Source organism: Thunnus albacares, chromosome 2, assembly GCF_914725855.1.
Source record: "Thunnus albacares chromosome 2, fThuAlb1.1, whole genome shotgun sequence".
NCBI classification, from domain to species: Eukaryota; Metazoa; Chordata; class Actinopteri; order Scombriformes; family Scombridae; genus Thunnus; species Thunnus albacares.
This window is the reverse complement of record NC_058107.1, coordinates 35,796,125-35,816,782: the sequence shown is the minus strand read 5'-3', so window position 1 is coordinate 35,816,782 and position 20,658 is coordinate 35,796,125. Positions and strand designations below refer to the sequence as shown.

The 20,658-nt window shown below is 40.4% G+C and overlaps 1 protein-coding gene across 3 annotated transcripts in view; it reads left to right on the top strand.

The window, feature by feature from the left end:
• The first annotated feature begins 7,401 nt into the window (after positions 1-7,401).
• The window catches only part of mmp11a (matrix metallopeptidase 11a), a 42,754-nt gene continuing 29,497 nt past the window's right edge, over positions 7,402-20,658 (top strand). For 2 of the 3 annotated variants that reach the window (XR_006398712.1, XM_044332713.1), the window contains exon 1: positions 7,402-7,585. Coding sequence is in view for 1 of the 3 variants with exons in the window: in XM_044332713.1 (XP_044188648.1) it covers positions 7,481-7,585 (105 nt within the window). In the remaining 2 variants the exon portion in view is untranslated. Of the gene's footprint in view, positions 7,586-9,978; positions 10,114-20,658 lie in introns of those variants that run through there. The other variant, XM_044332722.1, reaches the window with a different exon arrangement.

Genomic DNA, 20,658 nt, shown 5'->3' with positions numbered 1-20,658 from the left:
GTACGTGACACACACATAAAAACTAAACTGACTACAGTATGATTTAAAAAAAAAAAAAAAACTAATTAGACAACACCCCCCACACCCACACAATTAACTTCATACAAACAGCAGAAAGCTAAATGAAATCAGTATTTGCTGTGAGCAGCTTTGCCTTTAAAACAGCAGCAGTTGTCCTCGGTTCACCTGCACAAAGTTTTTCAGGTACTCGGCAGGTTGGTTGTTCCTGCATCTTGGAGCCACAGTTCTTCTTCTGTGGATTTCAGCGTCTCAGCTGCTTCTGTCTCTTCATGTTAATCCCAGACTGACTCCGTGATGTTGAGATCAGGGCTCTGTGGGGACCAAAACCATCTGCTGCAGGACTCCTTGTTCCTCTTGTTGCTGGAGATAGATCTTTTATGGGCTCATTGTCATGCTGCAGAATAACTTTGAGACCAATCAGACGCCTCCGTGATGGTGTTGCATTATGGATAAGAACCTAAACATCTAAAGTGCCAAAAACTTTTGCACTGCATATCTGTACCGTCAGTAATTCTGTTATTTAGACCTCTGCTTTTCCTACTGTGACAAGACTGCATTAAAATATCCTCCATGTCATCTACATGTTTAAGTAATACCACAAGGGATGACATTTTATAAAGCACAATAGGGTCACTGTCAATAGAAAACCCAACAAATCAATTTAACCTTTAGTTCCTGGATCAGCTGCATGTGTTTGATCTTAAGAGTTACAGCAGCTTTTTGTCCCTGAAGTAAAACTGCATTAAGATGCAAAATAATTCAACCAGCAGACTTAATGTTAGTTCAAATCCTTGTACAGGCACCGCTCTCAATCTTTACTGTTGATCAGAACTCCTAACGACCACAACATTAAACTCCTCTTTGTCCCAGAAACTGGAGCAAATTGACATTTGCTGACGTAAACACAAAACAGGAAAACTCATTATCTGACCGCAGAGGATGCTGAGGCTTGATATCCTTAAAGGAAAACCAAGATTAGCAGCAGCAGCAGCACACGTTTCTGGTTCTGTTTTGATCTTCCTTCTATCCGCCTTCACCCCTTTTGGCCCTTTTGTTGTGGTGAGGCCTGCCAGGGGTCAGCCAGGGTCATTCCAAAAGGAGAGAACGAGGTTTAATGCCTTCAAACCCACTAATAACCCCCATTGCGTCCCTCCAGCCCCCTCCAGGGCCATTTTTCATAGCTCTCTGCCGGGCCAGTCAGAGAAGGCAGGCAGCTGGAAGCCGGTCGTTTCCATCCACGCGTCTGGTTTGCATTAAATGGACACATGTGGTCTTTGTTTTGAGAAGTGCGGTTGACACGAACCCATAACCAGCCGAATGAAAAATGGATTTCTCAGGCAGCAGGATTTAGGTTAAACTTTGTCCGGGGCCAGTGCTTCACTTTAAACAGGAGGTATCATAATGACAGGAAGCACATTATTTGACTCAAACCCTTCGTTAAGGATGACGGGTAGAGTATCGCTGCGATGTGAGACAGTTGATCTGAGAGGGACTCTGTATGTGAGTCAGGTAGCAGATAGGAATCTGTATGTTAGATGTTTCGGCTCCAACTTATATATCACATGTCAAGAGTTTTATAGCTGCGTGTTGCCATAAAAAGACACTTTTCTGTTCACGACTGAGATTTATACTCCCATGCTTGCACACAATGTGCTCAGTGTTCGGCTCAGGACACATGGCGGTTGATGGACACATTAGCTGTGGCAGGGATCAAACCTGTGACCTTTTTCATGACTGGACAATCTATTTAACCAACCAGACCACCCTGCAATGACAAACAGCCACTGGATACTTTAATAAAGTTTCTTAAAGGATAAGTCTGGTGGATATTGTAACCCATCAATAGACCAAAACCAACAATAAATTGATCCCACCAACTGTGTATCTTATTCACCTGTGCCATAGAGCTCCTTTGTTGTCTAAAACTATTAAAAATACATTAATGAGTCACACCGTTGCACTTGACGACATGTTCCTTCATCGCCTTGAACACACACACACTATAATTTATTTTGACTCAGTCTCACAAACACCAGTCTGCTGCCAGAAATACTCACTACCAAAGCACCAAATGTGGATTCATCCACCGCTGAAAATAGTCCCCAACAAATGCACCATTTTCTCTCGTTTGAGTGACATTTTACCAAAAACTACAGTGACCAGATGTTTCAGGAGTCAATTTGTGTTGATAAAACAATGTCACACAAGGTCTATTTAGTAGATGTTCTTGGTCTTTCAGTCACATTACATGATCTTTATTAGCTGACTTTGCCCATGTTTTTCTTATCACTTCAAGGACTTCTTATCCATGTTGACTTAGTTGTTGATGTTCAAAGTTCATTCTTGACCTTGGAAACAGCAGTTTCCACCACAAAGTCCATTTTGTAGCTGTTCTGGAGCTTTTGACCATATCACATGATCAGATCTTAAAGATTTATGTCTTCAAGGACAGATGCCACAAATTGGGTGGTACTGAGAGATGTATAAAGACATTATTGTTTCGGTCTTGGGTTTGTTTAAAAAAAGACACAAATATAGAATAACGACAGCATTATTTTATATTTTAGAGTCTTTGAGGCATCAGGGGTGAAAGTTCATTCCTCAATATGTGACATATGGTAGTTGAAGGTATCACAGCTCATTTTCCTCCTTCAAAGAAATTAATTTGCTACTATTAATTCTTTTAAAATACAGGAAATACTTCCCCAAAAGCGAGATAACACCTTACAGTAACCAAAATTCTTCTTTATGAAGCCAAGTTGAATGTTTTCACTGTTGCACTCTGCTTCCTGTCAATCATCTGAAACCAACAGGAAGGTTTTTCTCACCTCACTGAGCTTCACTGAGCATGAATACTGCTTTGCAAGAACACACACACACACAGTCATTGTGTTCAAAAGCTTCAGACAAAGTCATTGTTCAGCAAGTCACAAGTCTTTGCTATGAAGTCTTGAGTTAAGACCAACAAGTCCCAAGTTAAGTCCAAGTCCTGAACTCTGTGTTCCAAGTCCTAAATAATTAATTGTCTGTCTGCTGGTGTGCACTGCAAATGCATCTTTCCTTCCTGTTCATGCAATATGATAGGCTGCAGAATTGCGATTTGGTGATCACAATGATCAACGCAAATTCAAGAAATATCCGCAATTTTGCAAGCCATATTGCACCGCCATGTTTGAACAGTAGCCCAGAACAGACAAACCAAACACTGGCTCTAGAGAGGGCCTTTTGAGTTTTTTGTAAGTTTCGTGGACCATCATAGGTTCTCCTGCATGCTTGGAAGGGCAATCTGAAAACTCACCACTAGATGCCAGTAAATCCTACACACTGGTCCTTTAAGAACTGCAAGAGGTCAATAAAAGAAATAAAACATGAACAGTTCATGACAAAAGAGGTGAAGTCTATCAGTTGTTAAGAAAGGTCATTCTGTAAAAATGTGTTTTAAGGTGAATTATTTCTATTATCTTTCTTTTGTTTCTTCATGACTGCACTGGACTGGACCCCCACTGACCTTTATCCCACCCAACAAAAGTTAAAAAAAAAAAAAAAAGTCATCATCTGCACATCTGTGAAACCGTCAAACTGAACAATATCTGGTTACATCAACACAATTATTTGATTTAATACACTTGCATATTATATGTATTGTTTATACTGTGAACATTTGCACATTTTCTGTCAGTATCTTGTACAATATTTTAAAACTCAACAGCTTTTTTCACTTTACAATGTTTACTATATTCTATTTTTTAATTGTAAACTCTTATTTATATATTTATACCACCTGTCTTATGTGGTAGATGAGCCGATACAGCAAAGACTCCATCGCCCTGTTTTTAACCTGGAACATTTAGAAGACCCAGACTGGCAGCCCTGTTTGGATGTTGAGGGTTAACCAAGTCAAACCCTTGGAATGAACAACCCCCATCACACACACATGTAAACACAAACTCAGCATTAGCTCACTGGAATGCTACGCTGTGCACTTTTGTTGTCAGCTTCTTTTATGGTTTTTGCATTTTTACTAAAAGGAAAACACCGAGCTCTATCATGATAATCTGTGTGTGTGTGTGTGTGTGTGTGTGTGTGTGTGTGTGATAAACAGACCAAAGCTTCCATTCATGACACACCAACAGCTGCTGCGTCAGGACCAGATGGAAACAACAAAATCTTTTCATCTGAAAAGATCCTCAGCTTGATTTCATCCGCACAAAGAGATGGTAAACAAGGATACATGTAGGCCTGGAACTAACTTGCAGGTGTTGCATTTATGTAATAAAAACATATACATTGATACGGAACAGTTCATATATACATGAAGGGTTTTACCCTATAAAAAACCAGGCAGTGTGAATCTTATAAACACCTGATGGATGAGAGGATTAACCTCCAGAGTGAATCACACCTCATAAAAATTGAGTATTTACAGAATTCTCTTCTTCCTTGTCCTCTTTCTCTGTACTATCTATCTGTGCTATTATATTAGTCTTGTAATGTCTGTTGTTACATAGCTGTGATTCTCAATTTAGGTGCTTTTTTTGTTTGTTTGTTCGCTTGTTTGTTTTTTTGTTGTTTTTTCTTTTAGGTAAATTAATGAAATATCCTCTATATACATTTCTTAAAGGCTACTATAAGTCTTCAAATCTTATTAACAGAGCAATAATTTCCAAAATGACTAGGGTCTGAATTTGGTGACTGAGATTGTAATGACTCATTGAAAAAAACACTAACTTAGTATTTCTAGACAGAAGTTGATGCTTTTTGAACAGGAGTCAGCACATAGCGGCCGTTGGTACTTCCATATTGGCTTCAGCATCAAACTGTGGTAGTTGCCGCTTGAAGTGGAAAATCTAACCTGTGGATGACGCTAGATGAAAAGTCATGGGGAACATCAAAGTCTTCAGAAAAAATGTCTGTACCGAATGACCAAATTTCAGGGCAATTAACCCAGTTGGACTATTTTAATTTGGACCAACATTGCCGTCCCCAGACGGCGTTAACTACCTAAAACTGCTAGCGTGGCTAAAAACATGGATGTACTATCTACAATATTATTTCTGAATAGGTGTGTTGTATTTTAAAGATTGGGTTTCTGGACATAGAGTTTTTTGCTACTGAGGTTGAGATTTGTTGTGGAATAACTATACTGAATCAGTGTTTCTAGAGCTGAGGTTTCGTAAGTTAAATACAGTTGTAGATTTCTTGGAGTCAGTTTGAACTTTTAACAGTGTACAGTATTTTGAATGGGTTTTCCATTTTGTATTTTATAAGTTACATCTCAAATTCCTTCTGAATCATGTGGAACTCGAGTTAGGTTTCAGCATTTCTCTGCACCACTGTCACTTATGCAGATTCCTGTATATTTATTGGACTTGGCAGCGACTTGGATCCAGATTTTGAAGCATATTTCTTTTCTAATTGAGAGCTGCTGTTATGTGATGGAACGCTGCCACTTCTTGTAAAAAATACAGAGGAGGGGAAAAATGCCTATTGGGACCATCTGTGGATAACACGAGATAGCTTGTTTATGTAATTCATGCGATGACAATGGCCAGTGCAGCAGAGGTTACCCTAGACTTACAAGAGCGGTTTAGAGTCTGCTAATTTTAGGCAATAAAGAACTTGTGACAGTTCAGAGCGAATTAACAGACCTGCTGGAGATGAAAAACACTCTCCTTTCAAACCCTATAAAAATATATAGAGCGTGATCAAAACATAGTAGATCAGAGTGTAAGTCTACAAAGCTTTCTCAGATGCCTGAAGCAGAAATTACTGTATTTTGTTGGTTAAGTTAAATCCTGAAGAGCAGAGTGAAAGTGAACTGACACACTTGATGATAAAAAACAACGATACAAAGCACAAATGACAACTTCTTTTTACAGTCTTTCATGATAATTTACATCTCATTTGTACTATTTCAATGCAATTTATTCCTAAACAAAAACAAAATACAACAGGAGACAGCATGAAAGCCCAATTCTCTACTGTGGCTACCTTTGCATTGGTTTTTATGCTTATTTTTAAGGCTCACAGGGTTAACTTTTAACTATTTCATATTGTTTCTGGGTGCTGTTAGATATCCCATTAGCTAACTTGCTAACCAACAAGGAATGCAGCTAGCAACCACTACCTCTAGTCTCTTGGGAGAGCTATAATCACAACAGTTTTATGATGCACTGCCAATTTTTTGGGGTGTAACCAAGCCCTTATTTGTTTTCTTTCAGGGATAAGCTAGTTAATAAGCTAGTGATTGTTACTGTTGCCATGTTATTACATAATGTCTGCTTGTATCAGTTTAAATAAAAGGGTGAAAAAGGCCAAAATTCACTAGCAACAGACCAATCCAGAGCCAGTTTTGAGTTTAATTGCCCTCTCTATGTAATACATCTGCATTCAGTAACATTAATTACAGTCCCCTGTCCAAAAATTAGTAGTGTCACTTTCTTATAATGGCTTTCCCTTTTTTCTTTCTCTGTACTTTTGTAATAACAGGCCTGATGCGGTGTGGAGTTTGCAATTCCTTGTTAGGCAATCAGATTTTATTAGAGCCTTTGTTTCATGTCCAAATAGTCTTCAGAAACCTGACAGCCATTACACAGGAAAGCTCTGCTAAATACTTTACTGCTATTAGTGGTTGTAATTACAGAAATGATCTCAAACTGACTCACATAGAGCTTTTTCCTGCACAAAGGGACGGAGGTTGGTCAGAAACCTCCAGTGGGTCTGAGTGTAAAGCTTTTTATCTTACAGCTGCAAAAATACATCTACAAACTCTCCTCTTTCAAGTGCTTTAAAGTTTTATTCTTGCTGTCTTTGTTACACTCCTCACGGTCTCATAAAACTGCTTTATTTTAGTTACTGTATCGTCTAGTTTTTACCTTTCGCATTTATTATAGGCTGATTTATATTATTATGTGTGAGGTGTGAGAAATAAAACACACTGATAGTTATTTCCTGCTAATAAAAATGAGTTATATAGACTTGTTTGTTTTGTGGAAGGTCAGTTAGTAGTTATTTAGGTTATTGTGTCCTTGTAATACTCTTATAATAATCCTATTTCCATAGGTACTAGAGTGTGCCTGTTCATGCTGTGCCACGCTTTATTTATGGTGTTTAATTAGCATATTTCATTAAATATTTCCTGCTGAGACTTGATTTACTTTGATCGTTGTAAAAAAATCTACAACCACAGGTGGGTGGACTGCGCAGCGCATCATCATCATCTGTTTTGAGTTGACGGGCACGCGGCGGAGAAAGAGTTAAAAGTCACATGGTAGCGGGTGGTATTATCAGCCCGGGGCTGTAAAAAAAAAAAAAAAAAAAAAAAAAGAGTGTATGTGAAGGAAAAAAAAACAGAGGCGAACAAAGAAATCAGAGTCTATTTAAAGAGAAGTCGCCCCGGATCCTGCAGCCGTGTGACTCCCGGCACTGCGCACCGCACACAGCTGCGCCAAAACCAAGGATGCGGACTTCTCTGGTCGTGTGCTGCTGCGTCTTGGCGCTGCAATGCCTCCCGAGCACGCTTTGTCGTCCAGTGCGGGGATCCAGCAGGTACAAAGTGGCACCGGTGAGTTGGAGGACGCTTGTTTCTTTTCTCCCCTTTATCACATGTTGGAAAAGTCGAAGCGAAAAAAAAAAAGAAAAGTTTCTTCTGCAAAAGTTTGGGAACTTTCTTATGTTTTTGGCGCATAAATTGTTTAAATTTGACACTTGCACGCATGGAAAAAGGATTTAATATTTTGCATTTTTTAAAGGAATCTGCAGTGTTGACTTGCTTCATTCTTTCTGCTGCAAGTGACCCCCCCACCACCCCACCCCCTAAACACACACACATGCACACACTCGTGCACAATAGTTTGCAGTTGTTTTCTTGTGCAGAATTTTGGAGCAGAATGGGTCACTTTGCTCCAAAATAAATATTAACTTAATTGCATGAAGAATTCGTTTTATGTTCAAGTAAATGTACGCTTTTCTGCAGCTGCAAGTGCACGCGCACATGCATCCCTTTCCTTGGAATCATCAGGACCAATGACACTTATAGTGTAATTAAGGAAAATGGCTATTTTACACGCACAGGAGCTGACCTGTCACTGTAATTAGCCAGGGAGCTGCTCCTACTTTGAAGAAATTACTATCATCACTATTTATTTTTGTCTGCTCAGCAGCAGTGGAAGCAGTGATGACTTTGCAGCCAAATCTGACGTCTTCTACTCTACATGCATGCAGGATGACAGCAGAGTGTTTTGGTTTTGCCTCAGTGCAGCCAGGTCTGATCTCTGGGGAGGAGAGAGGGTAAAAAAGGTTGCTGAGTTCCCCTGTCTGCAGGGCAGGAAGCAGTAATAACAGGTCTTAAAGGCATTTTGTCAACAACACCATAAAAGAGAGGGGTCCACCATATGGACCCGTCATGACGGCGTCAGTGGCACGCTCCTAAAAGACAGATAGTGTCACATTTGTGTTTTGGTGGTTTTACAGTGGCCTTTTCTGATGAAAGAGTGTTTATTTTCATGTGTTTTTCATGCATTTATTTGCCTCGGCACGCTCTACTACTGTTTTGCAAACCTGCCCACTTGTGCAACCTATTATTTCCAACATTTTTTCCCTCTTAATATGTTCCACTGTAATCCACTTTTCTCTCCTTTATATCCTCTCCTCCACAGTATCACACTGCTACTTCCTAGAGCAAACATTTAACCTTTATTTACATTTGGTAGGCTAGCTTAGCGTGCATGCTTATTCAAAGGAATGTCCTGTTTACAGGTACCCAGAAGAAAAATAAGTCATTTATCAAAACAAACAGGCAACTCGGATAAGCGGTCACAGGGAAGAATGTAGCTGTTACTGAGAATAGTCTTGAAGTTTGAGAGAATAGTGTTTTGATTTCAAGGTGAGATTGGAGATCATTTCAGGAGAATGTCGAGCTAACAGCATGATAAATATTTATTGGTATGTTCCTGAAGCATAAGCCGACCACAGAGTGAGTTACATTAAAGGAAATAAATACCAGGAGGTCGGTAGATCTGTCGGGAAAGAACAATCAATCTTATCTTGTTGTTTTCAGCAGAAACAAATAGTGTACACAACACTGACTGTATGTTGTTGCTGTTAGCAAACAGTTGCTTATTTCCACATCCAGCAGTTATGGAGCAACATTAACATTCATTTGGAGTCTCATGTTTCTGCCCGCCCAACCTGGTATCACGCCAAAGAGTGTAATACACCCGTCTGGCCACTGTGTCAGTGTCACGTTTTGTTTAGGTGTGAAAAGTGCACGTTTGTGCGTTAGGAGCATTTTCTAATATGGCGCCTCTATCAGCAGTAATCAGCAGGATAACATGATGTCTGAGATTTCCAAACTGTTACAAATCACTGTTGAAAAATAATGATGTTTTATGCTGTAAGATCACTGTGGTTAAGGTCTGGTTAGGTTTAGGGAAAGATCATGGTTTGGATTAAAATGATCACTTGAAATGTGGTTAAAGTTACTACATCCTTAAAGTTAGGCAACCTTCGTCGTCATGGTAACAGTAAACACCACGACTACTGTAGTTACGGTTTTTAAAAAAGACATGACGTTCTCGCTTGGAAGCGGGAAGCGAATACCGGTCTTCTGCAGCAAAGTCCACTTTTTGCCATCTAACTATCTAGCCATCCTCCTCCAAATATAGAAATTTATCACCTGATATAGACGTCATCTGAACTGTGTCCCTTCTCCGGGTCATAATTACTACAGCCACTAGATGGAGTTGTTGGCATTGAGTATAGACACGTTGGACCGGCGGGTGTATTACCCACTTTGGCATGATACTGGAAATATCTGGCTCTTTAGCTGCTAAATGCTCCACTATGTTCACCAGCTAGTCTACAGCTAACTGTGTCTGTTTGCCGTTTGGTGCTGAGCAGGTAGTGTACAGTGGATTTTTAGAGCTTTTTCTCTGAAAACAGCTGCCTGCTGCGACCTAAAATCAACGCTATGAGAACGCTGAGAGTGAAGCAAAACAGTAAAGTTGCAGCCGGACAGATAAACAACGAGCTGAAACTCACTATAAATCTCCGTAAAGCCGAGAGGATCTGCAGAATCGCTGATAATTCTCAGTAAGTTCATCACTACGAGCCACAACCAACACATTACACACTGACAGCTCATACAGTGGTATTACGAAAATATCAATCATAGCCACTTTAAAGTAGTTTTATTTGATTTTTTGGCCACTTGGGGGCACTGAACAAGCTGTAACGCAACATATTATCACTTTATAGAGTTTCTACGTTGAGTTGAACGAACATGTTAGCAGACATGTAGCATCATTAGCATTCATTCGGAGTCATTTTCTAGTTTTGTTAGTTTTGTTCTCAACTAACTCCTGAAGGAAATATCTGGCTCTTTAGTGGTTAAATGCTCCACAATATTCACAAGCTAGTCCGTGTCTGGTTGCTGTTTGGTGCTGAGCAGGAAGTGTGACTGGGTTTACCTGAGTTTTTTTCAGTAAAAACAGCTGCCTTTTCCAGCTGGGAATGAGGCTGATGAGAGTGGTGAACCAGAACAGTAAAGCTGCAGGCTGAGAAACCAAAACAATGAGCTTAAAGACGCTAAAACACTTTGTAGAGCTGAGAGGAACTTCAGTGTTGATGATAATTCAGTGAGTCACTACAAGCAACCCTTTTACATATAATAATTTGTCCCACTGTTAAAAGAGAACTTTTGATTTAAGCAGTTTTATTCATTCAACACCTTAAGTGGATAAAGGGGAGGCTGTGTGTTTGCAACACCATTATCTTGTCACTCAACTGAGGCAGTTGAGTGAATGAACAAAACGTCTTTTTACACGGGTTTCAATTGAATTAATTCAAACTAATTATGTGATGATGGTGTGAATTTGTTTGAACTTGATTTGGAGAAAGAGGGGTGATGTTGTAGGTGCTGTCAGGTGGAGCAGGCTCCTCCTTCACCTCTGTGCATCCTGTAAGTCGTGAAAGACGGCAAGCTTTGATTGGTCAGGATCCAAAGTGTAGTCTGCCATGTCTCTCAGCCAAGTTACAGCAATAATTTATTGATCTATGATCACATAATCCAGTGGTTCCCAAACTGATCGAGGGTCGGAACTCCCAAAAAGGTTTGCAAATGAAAAATGATCATTTTGTCCTCTAACATTTATGTTTTTCTTATAAATTATTGGATAATTTTGCTTCTTCAGGACTTAAAAATGTACTGGTCTCAACTGGTAGACAAATGCAACTGGTGACGAGGGGTCACAAGTAGACCTTTCTTAGTTTTATGGGTCTCAACATCAACAAGAAAAAGTCTTTGAAAAGAAAACAATTTAAGAGTTTAAGAGGAATTTATATCTAACATGCTTTGAGATTTTGTGCTTTCATTGTGTTGATTTATTAGTATCCACTCTGTATTTTTGCATGCTTTGCAATTGTTTTACATGGTTTTATTCACAAGTCACGCCATTGTAGTGTAGTGTTACAACGTTTTTGTCAACAGTGTGATTATCTGAGAGTTAAAAACTATTTTTCCGCACCTGAAAAACGAGCTACACATTATCAGGACTATGTAACACCTGTGATGACAACTCTGTTATGTCTGCTGGTCATTTCACTGTTGAGTCTAATCTGTAGTTTTGTCAATTTGTTCCCCCCGTGTTGACAAAAGAGTGAGTGATTACACAGGCCTGGACAGGCTTCAATGTCTGTGGCATTCAGGGCAGCGGGACACACAAAGTGCCTGTTTTCTCTCTGGAGTGAGGAGGGGGGCTAACAGTTAACTGTTTGGATATCGCCTCTATCAATGAACCCTGAGTCCCTTGCTTTTCCTCTCTGTTTTGTGCCCGTCATGTCGATGTCTTCGGGTGAACCGATTGGTCGGGGAACCGTGAGAGCAAAGGTGACATCAGAGGCGGACTGGGTTCCCATCGGGCAGATCTAGGTCACAGCTGCGAGCGGGTGATGAGACACAACGGGGGGGTGTGTGTGTGGGGGGGGGCGGGATGCAGTTAAAAGGCACATGCACCCCTCCTTCATAAAGTTAATCAGATGCTTTGGTTGGTTAGTGGGAGGAGGGGCCTTCGGTCTCATTCACAATTCTTCACATGTGAGTTTTGCAGGTATTTGGCCATAAACCAAAGTATTGACCAAGTTAAGTGAACGTTTGTATCAAATCTTACAATCAATCCAATAGTTGTTGAGATATTTCGGTCTGGACCAAAGTGGTGGACCAACAGAATGATCCTTAGAGCTGCTAGTGGTCATCAGTATTGAAACTAGGTTTTGTATTTACATATTTATACCAAACCAGAGCTGAGTCTGGCTCTTTAAACAGCTTTTGTTCTTATTTTTAATGTATGAACTTCAAATTAGTTGGTGTAGTAGCACAAGACAGACTTTCAAACACCAGGTGTTTCTCCAGATGGGAGCTAAATTTGGTGTTGCAGTTAATACTGTGGTTTTAAAAATCACCCCACCTTTCCTAGAAAAAGAAATCCTGTGTGAACTCAGCTGAAAGGTTCAAGCTGTGTTACTGTGATGTCCTGACTTCAACTCTGGCCTGGGACCTTTTGACTCAAGCTTGTCATTTTTCTTTCGTCTCAGTCTATCTCCACCAAATCAAATGACAAAAAAAAAAAAAAAACCTTAAAGAAAAGATAAAAGCAGCATGATTTGTCTGGTAACCATTATTCCCCTGGAGATGCTCTGTCATTAATAATCACAATCAACGATGAAATCATCAGTAAGTCATACTGCAGCCAGACGAACATAAGATCTGCAAATCCAAGGTCTCAGCAGAAGGAGTTTTTGTGCCATGAAAGATAAGATTTAAGTCCAGATGGTTTATATCACCTTCCACTGCCGGGTGTTTCTGATTTTCAGATGATATATTGGATTAGGAGAGTAAGAAGGAAGATAACGAGGTATTTGTTGATGAAAAATTGTACATCAACCCCTCCTATCTGGCACAATAAATCCTCTCTCACTGTAAGCAATCCATTGTCCGGGGGTTTTTCATTGAGAGCACACCCTTCAAATTGAAACCTTATCTGTCTCCTTAACTAAACACTCACTTATGACTTACTTCCTATCATCCGGATTTGTTTAAACCGTTTCTTTTGGACAGTTAGATACCATCTTTATGAAAACGCTTCTGACTTTACCAGGAGCTTCTTGTTTTTCTGCTACAAACACTAAACGGATGTTTGTTAGAAGCATTGGTGGTGTCACCTGCATCTGCTTTAAAACAATCAAAAACAAATGTATGTTGCTTTAAATGTAAATGCACCTTCAGATCAGCCTGAGATGTTCAGTGAATTTTAGGTATGTTGTGATCAACTTTTCAAATTTCCTTTCTGATAAACCCACTTTCCCCCCTCATCCTTCCTCTTCTACTTCTGCTGCAGTTATTGATTTCCTACAGCCCTTATTCAAAACACATGTTGGTCGAGTGCAATGTATTCTAGTCTATTGATGCAGATTTTTTGTGCACAAATTGGTCTCTGTGTCTTTTTACGATGGATTTCACACTAAATGATTGTTGAACTGGGACCAGATGCATAAAACTCTGTGTAGATTTCATAGGCTGTATATAAAGATGGACGTAGCGAGGTGTGACATCACCCAATTGGTTTTGCATTGGAGCTGGTTTGAAGCCCACATCTGCAGCTTATGGTTGGCACCATCTTTTCCATTTGGAGCCAGGACCATCCGAATAAAGAGTGCAGGGTGTCACTTTTCACACTCACGACTCAGCGCGAGTCAACTGAGCCAACTGTCAACGCAGCTGTCAATCAACACCCACACGATAGACATCAAAGCTACTATAAGTCTTTGAATATTACTAACGGAGCAATAATTTCCAAAATGAACACCAGCACATTAATTAGAGGGTCTGAATTTAGCGATTGAGACCATAATGACTCGTTGAAAAAAAGATTGATTTAATATTGTGATGACCCCTAAGTGTCATCTTCGTTTGGCCTTATGATTTACCTGTCTGCTCTGTCTCTGCTGATGTTCGTTAAGGCAACTGGCGACACGTTAAAGTCCATTGTTTAAGTCCATTGTTTAAGTCCAGGCTGCAGCTGCGGCAGTCTGTCTCCCTCCTCTGACTGCTTGCTGTTGCTGCTGCTGTTTCTGCTGCTTGCAGCGTTCTGTTTCTCCCTTCAGGCACCGGTTTGGTTTTGTTATGATGCCTTAGTTATTTCTATTGTTTTCATGCACCTTTCAACACCTACACACACCACCCATGCATCACTGATCCCATTGAATCCCACACCTCATACCTTAAGCTTTCAGTTACCTCCTTTAATTTGGTTTCATTTGTTTAAACAAATATCTTCTGTTAAACTTTGACATGGTGAGCTGGGTCATAACAGTATTTCAAGAGATAAGTTGAGGCTTTTAGAGTGGGAGTCAGTTGGAGCATCTAGCAGCCGTTGGCTTCAGCCTCAAGCCGTGGTAGCTGCAGCTTAAATGTCTGCTGCACTGTTGAAGAATTACGGTATGTTAGCCTTAGCTAATATTATTGCACAAGTATCTTGCAAGAAGGCCATATTGAAACACTTGGCTGTTGTTGATGTGCGCTCTATGCAGTAGGCCACCCAAACTTAGCCAAAAATCATTTGTAAGAGAAAACATCACAAAATTTTTTAAGTCTGTCTTTCAAACAACAGTCAGATGCCCAAACATCACATGTTTTTCTTGCTGTAATCATTCCTCCTGTTCATACTGACCATTAGAAGATCCCTTCATAATGCACTTAGAATGTAAATGATGGGGGACAAAATCCAAAAATGTATTTAAAAGTTTATCTGAAGCTAATATGAAGCTTCAGCCATCCGAATAAGTCAAATCAAGTAGATATCTTTCAAACTTTTTAGTGCTAAATTAGCTCATTTTTTTACTATAATTCCACCGCAGCCGAAAAGGAAAACTATGTCCATCGAGACACACAGAGGGAATTATTGACTAATAAGACTGTAACTGTGGAAGACATCCGCTTTATTTGACTAACTCAGACAGCTGAAGCCTCATATTACAACTTTTAAATAACATTTTTGCTTCGCTTCCATTGAAAGCGTATTTGGAGGAGATCTTCTAATGGTCATTATGAACAGGAGGAATGATTACAACAAGCAAAAACTGTTTCAATGTTCATATGAGCTCCTGAGTGCTGTTTTAGGACAGACTTGAAAAATTATGAACCCGTCCTTTAATGCAAATAATTTCAATTATCTAAATGTATCATCTCAGTAGTTGTGAATTGGGACTGCTAGTTTTTGGAGTTCTATCCTCAAGTGCGTCTTAGTCTCCTTTAAGGGTGGACTTAAATCTGGTCGCTGTTAAACTTGTAGTGAAAATGCTCCCTGCAGGTTCTTTATCATGTCAAACTGAAGACAGTGACCTGATAAAAATGCATTGGGGGTGTTGGAGGTGGGTTTGTTCTCAGACTGGAGACGCTCTTCAGACGCTCCATGTTCAGACATGTTTCCCTGTGCTCTCTGAATACCGCAGTCAGATCCCCTGAACGGCTGCTCACAGATCTTCCCACCACTGTAACCAGAAGCGAGATGTGTCCATACTTGTAATGGACGCCCCCCCACCTCCACCTCCACCACCACCACCACCACCACCACTACTACAAACTCCCTCACATGTCCGCTAGATGAAAAAGCATCCACGAGGCCTTCAGGCTTTCTTGAGGTTACGTGTCTCATCATCACCCACTTCTTGCACTCTCAGCAGAAAGTGACAGACTAATTATCCTGAGAGTTGTGTTTTTTTTTTTCTCTTTCTCAAACGTCGTCACACAGTCTCCTGACAGGATTTCCATTGTCTGCTCTTAAATTACACGTAAACACATGAGCATGGGCACAAAACTCCTGTTTGAGCAGCTGAGTCACTGACTGAGTGACAAAGCAAACGCTAACCCTTAATGAATAAAGCTGTTATAGTTAAGAAAAAAGAGCAAATCTCCCCAATTTAAAACTCAATTTAAAAAAGAACAAATAATAAGTGATTTACAAGACAACAAGTAAGCATTTTGCCTCAGACTTTTCAGAATTAGTCAGATGGGTTTCCACACATTTTTCTTTAAAATGAGAACAGAGATCCCAAACTCCCAACGCACTTTCAGGTTAGATTGTTTATTATTGATAAATGAAAGTACAGAAAGACAGGAAACAGGGGTAGAGAGAAGGATATGACATGCAACAAAGATCCATGACCAGAATCACCCCCGTGTCTAGACGGAAAGCGTGAGCAGCACGTCAGCAGAGCAGCAGCAGCAGCGACTGCTCCGCCTGTGTGTCTACATAAACTGTTGAGTGGAGGTCAACCATGTGTTGGAAGCACTCAGAGCACAATATACATGACTGTAATGACGTGTAAAACAGAGTTGAAGCGTAAATGAACGCTTCAGGTCACGGTTACGCCGGTGAGACGCTGCTGAGACGCGAGCCTGCACGGATCCGGTGCAGACAGAAAAAAAAAATGCAAACGTTGCAGTGTGGTGTGCGTCATAACCAGTAGGCTACCATCAAGCTAGCACCTGTCAATGTAAATTCTTAAAAGGGTTTGTTTCATCGCCCTCACAGAGAAGCTCAGACATGTATCTGCCTACATGGTGAGATAAATCAGAATCTAGTTGTGTTTGTTCCATTAAATCTGAATGATTGGGATATCAGTCATCAACAAACTGTTGACAGATGAAAAACATGCAAGCACAATGCAGGTGTTATAACTTGTAACATTGATAACTCAGCTGGTTAACTCTTCCAGTGTACCTTCTCTGAGATCCAGCTAGTGATGAGAAACAACTTCTGGATCCCAACTCTCCAATTTCCCATCAGATTCCTTTCTAGACTTAATGCAGACGCAGGTTTTATCTGATCCATGTTGGCATGTCCTATCTTTCCGCAGCTAATCTCACGTACTACTGGACCCATCAGCCTAATATTTTTTGCGGGCATATATGAGTGTCTGCCAAGAACCTCTCATGGTTGGACTGATTCACAATTTTTAAAAATCCTATTTTATAACGCCATTCCTTTATAACCTATCATAAAACTTCAGCAATCCTTGCCATTTTACAATATACGCTACGACATATAAGGCGTTTCCAGCAATCAGCTAGGCTAAAAACATGGCTTAACTATTCACATTTTGACCCTTATCATGGCTCAAAAACTGACATCCATAAAAAAGTTTGGTTTCATCTCGAACCGGAGTATTTGCAGATTAATACCTGATATGTTATGATCCACTAAAGTTAAGCATGATATGAGATGAATGAATCCCCTTTTTTTTTTATCCGCCAGATGTCCGCCAGTACACACCTGGCGGACATCTGCACTCTACTGAGTACGATCTTCTAGTTGCTGCTGTGATCATTTTTCAGAGTGACAGATTTTCAGAGAATATTCTGTCTCAAATCATCAGTTACTTTCATACCGAGAGTCAGATGAGAAGATAGATACCACTCATGTCTTTCCGATAAATATAAAGCTACCGCCAGCAGCTAGCAGGACTCTAAAGCTCACTAATTAAAAAATTATATCTTTTTTCTTAAATCAATACACAAACCAAAGTGTAAAAACAACGTACAAAAAACAAACTTATTGCCTTTTTTTTCCCCTTGGTCGGGACTTGCCCAGCAGCCCAAAGAGACTCCAGGAACTTACTGGTCAAGACCAGGAAATAGCCAGGCACATAAAGTTCCGTAAAACAGCAGATTTTGTTACTTCTGGGAAGAGCCAGGCTAGCTGTTTCCCCTTGTCTCCAGTCTTTGTCCTAGGTTAGCTGGCTGTAGCTTCATATTTAGTGGTATTAATCTTTTCACTTAACTTTTGGCAAGAAAGCGAATAAGCATATTTCCAAAATGTCAAACATTCTTTTTAATCAAGCTTTTAGTTCAAAAGTTAAGTCTGGTGATATTCTATATTCTTCTTATTGTCAATAAATATTATTGAAAAGACTCAAACCAACAACAAATTGATCTACTAACAAGAATTGTGTCTCTATTGTCCAAAAACTATTGTAAGCACGTCAGTGAGCCAAACTGTTGCACTGGCTGACATGTTCCTTCATTACCATGAACACACACACAATGTAGTTTATTTTGAGTCAATCTCACGTACATAAGAGGAAGGCAACTTGTCTTTTACAATTTATTTAAATATATCAATTTCCTATCTGAAAAATGCACTTTTTTGAGAAAATTTGTTTAAAAAAAGCTTGTTTTCTTGCAGAATGCTATTTGTTAAGGATACCCAATACATAACACACTGTTTTTGGACTATATTACTATATTATGTGGTATTGTTTACAGTATCTTTGTATAGTTATTACGGTATTGTTAACACATAATATAGTAATATAGTCCAAAAACAGTGTGTTATATATTGGGTATCCTTAACAAATAGCATTCTGCAAGTTTTTTTTAGTTTTCTCAAAAAGTGCACTGTTTTTATTGTTTGCAAGAGCAGAAAGATTATCATGTGAGCTCAACTGAATCAAAAACATGAAGGTTTGGGGGCAAAAGTTTCTGTTTATTGATAGAAACAGCTCAATAAAAGAAGAAAATATACAAGATATTCTAGATCCAGCTAATGTTCTTGTTTGGGTTTAACCTTGAACTTTGATGTGAAACCTGTTGGGAATCAAGCAGGTTTAAGGTTTTACTCAGCTGCAGGGGTCAGACAGGTCAAACAATCCATTTGACACACAGGCGGGAGGGGGGGATTTAGTCTTTTAACCACACTTCTTTTTTCATCTCCCTCTTTGAAATGACAGAGGCGGCCCACATGCAGCCACCACTTAGAATTAGCTGAAGATTTACGACCCTGAAAGCCAACACTCCCCTCCAGCTCACTCACTGGGATCAGGCAGCGGGCAACTCAGGCTAAATTGACTTGTTTGGGGGCTTGTGACCAGGTGATTGGCAGTTCAAATCCCCGCTCTTAAAGCCAGAGTGCAGGACTTTTGTCTCCCTCTTCTGGCAGTGATAGTAAAGGCTCGGCTGTGATTACCTGAGGACAAAGACGTTACTAGGACGAGGGGAGGACATTTCTCTTCATTTGATAACATTTCAAGTAAATTTTGACTTTTCTATCGGCTTCCCGACTCATTTTAAAAAAGAGAGAGAGAGTAGCTGTGGTCGAGTGAGCTAGAGAGTCAGTGGAGAGAGGGAGCGGTGGTAGCAAGAAAGCCGGTGAATCAGATCAATAAAACGTTATTTTCTGATTGTTTAACAGCGGTTATGTTCTAGAGCACAAATAAACACGCCCCTACACCTCTGCTCAACCCTGCAGCGGCGCACGGCAACACCTGATTTGGTCTGAATTGGCCTCACACAGGCATGCAGCAGCTCTCTAACCATAACCCTAACGCCCTGACACCCTAACCATAACCATAACGCCCTGACGCCCTAACCCTAACCATAACCCTAATGCCCTAACCCTAACCATAACCATAACGCCCTGACGCCCTAACCCTAACCCTAACCATAACCATAACCCTAACGCCCTGACGAACTAACCATAACCCTAATGCCCTGACGCCCTCACCCTAACCATAACCATAACCCTAACGCCCTGACGAACTAACCATAACCCTAATGCCCTGACGCCCTCACCCTAACCCTAACCATAACCCTAACGCCCTGACGCCCTCACCCTAACCCTAACCATAACCCTAACGCCCTGACGCCCTCACCCTAACCCTAACCATAACCCTAACGCCCTGACACCCTCACCCTAACCCTAACCATAACCCTAACGCCCTGACGCCCTAACCATAACCCTAACGCCCTGACGCCCTAACCCTAACCATAACCATAACCATAACCCTAACGCCCTAACCCTAACCATAACCATAACCCTAACGCCCTAACCATAACCCTAACGCCCTAACCCTAACCATAACCCTAACGCCCTAACCATAACCCTAACGCCCTGACGCCCTAACCCTAACCCTAACCCACCAGGATATGTCCTAGTATGCCCGATGTCCAGCACGTACTGGCTGTAACCAACTGTTGTGGCGGTAAAACGGTGGATAAAGTGTTCTGAGCGTTACACAACCCCCGGCGAAATGACTTGTTTCACTATAAGAATTTGATCCATTCGGTCCGATAAGATTGGGAAAGTCTAGAAGATCCGCATGATTAACAGCAAAACGGCCAGCAAGGGAATGTTGTGCACGACATGAGATTTAAAAACGCTGTATATTGTGAAATACAGACAGATTTAATTGGAGGTGATAGGCTTAATTAGCATTGTGTGATATCGTTTGTCTTGGATGTAACGGACGTTCATTTATATGTAAAAGTTCCGCACTGCAGGTTTAACAAAGACCACAGAGGGTACTGAGTAAGACCGTCCTCGCCAGCAAAACAACAGCATCAGTCACTTGTACAAATATCTAAAATGACCTGTGTTTGCATTTTCCTGACAAGGACCAAGTTTGGATTACTAATCGAACAAAGCTAATTTGAACTTTTTTAAAGATAGTGACTTCTACCAAATAGGCCTTTAAGTATGTATTTCATCTCCAGTTGTTGAACTCACACTCCTTCTCAGGTTGTTAAAATCCCCAAATTCCAGGAAACAATACTGAAGACATGAACTCAGTGTCCTCATGGTA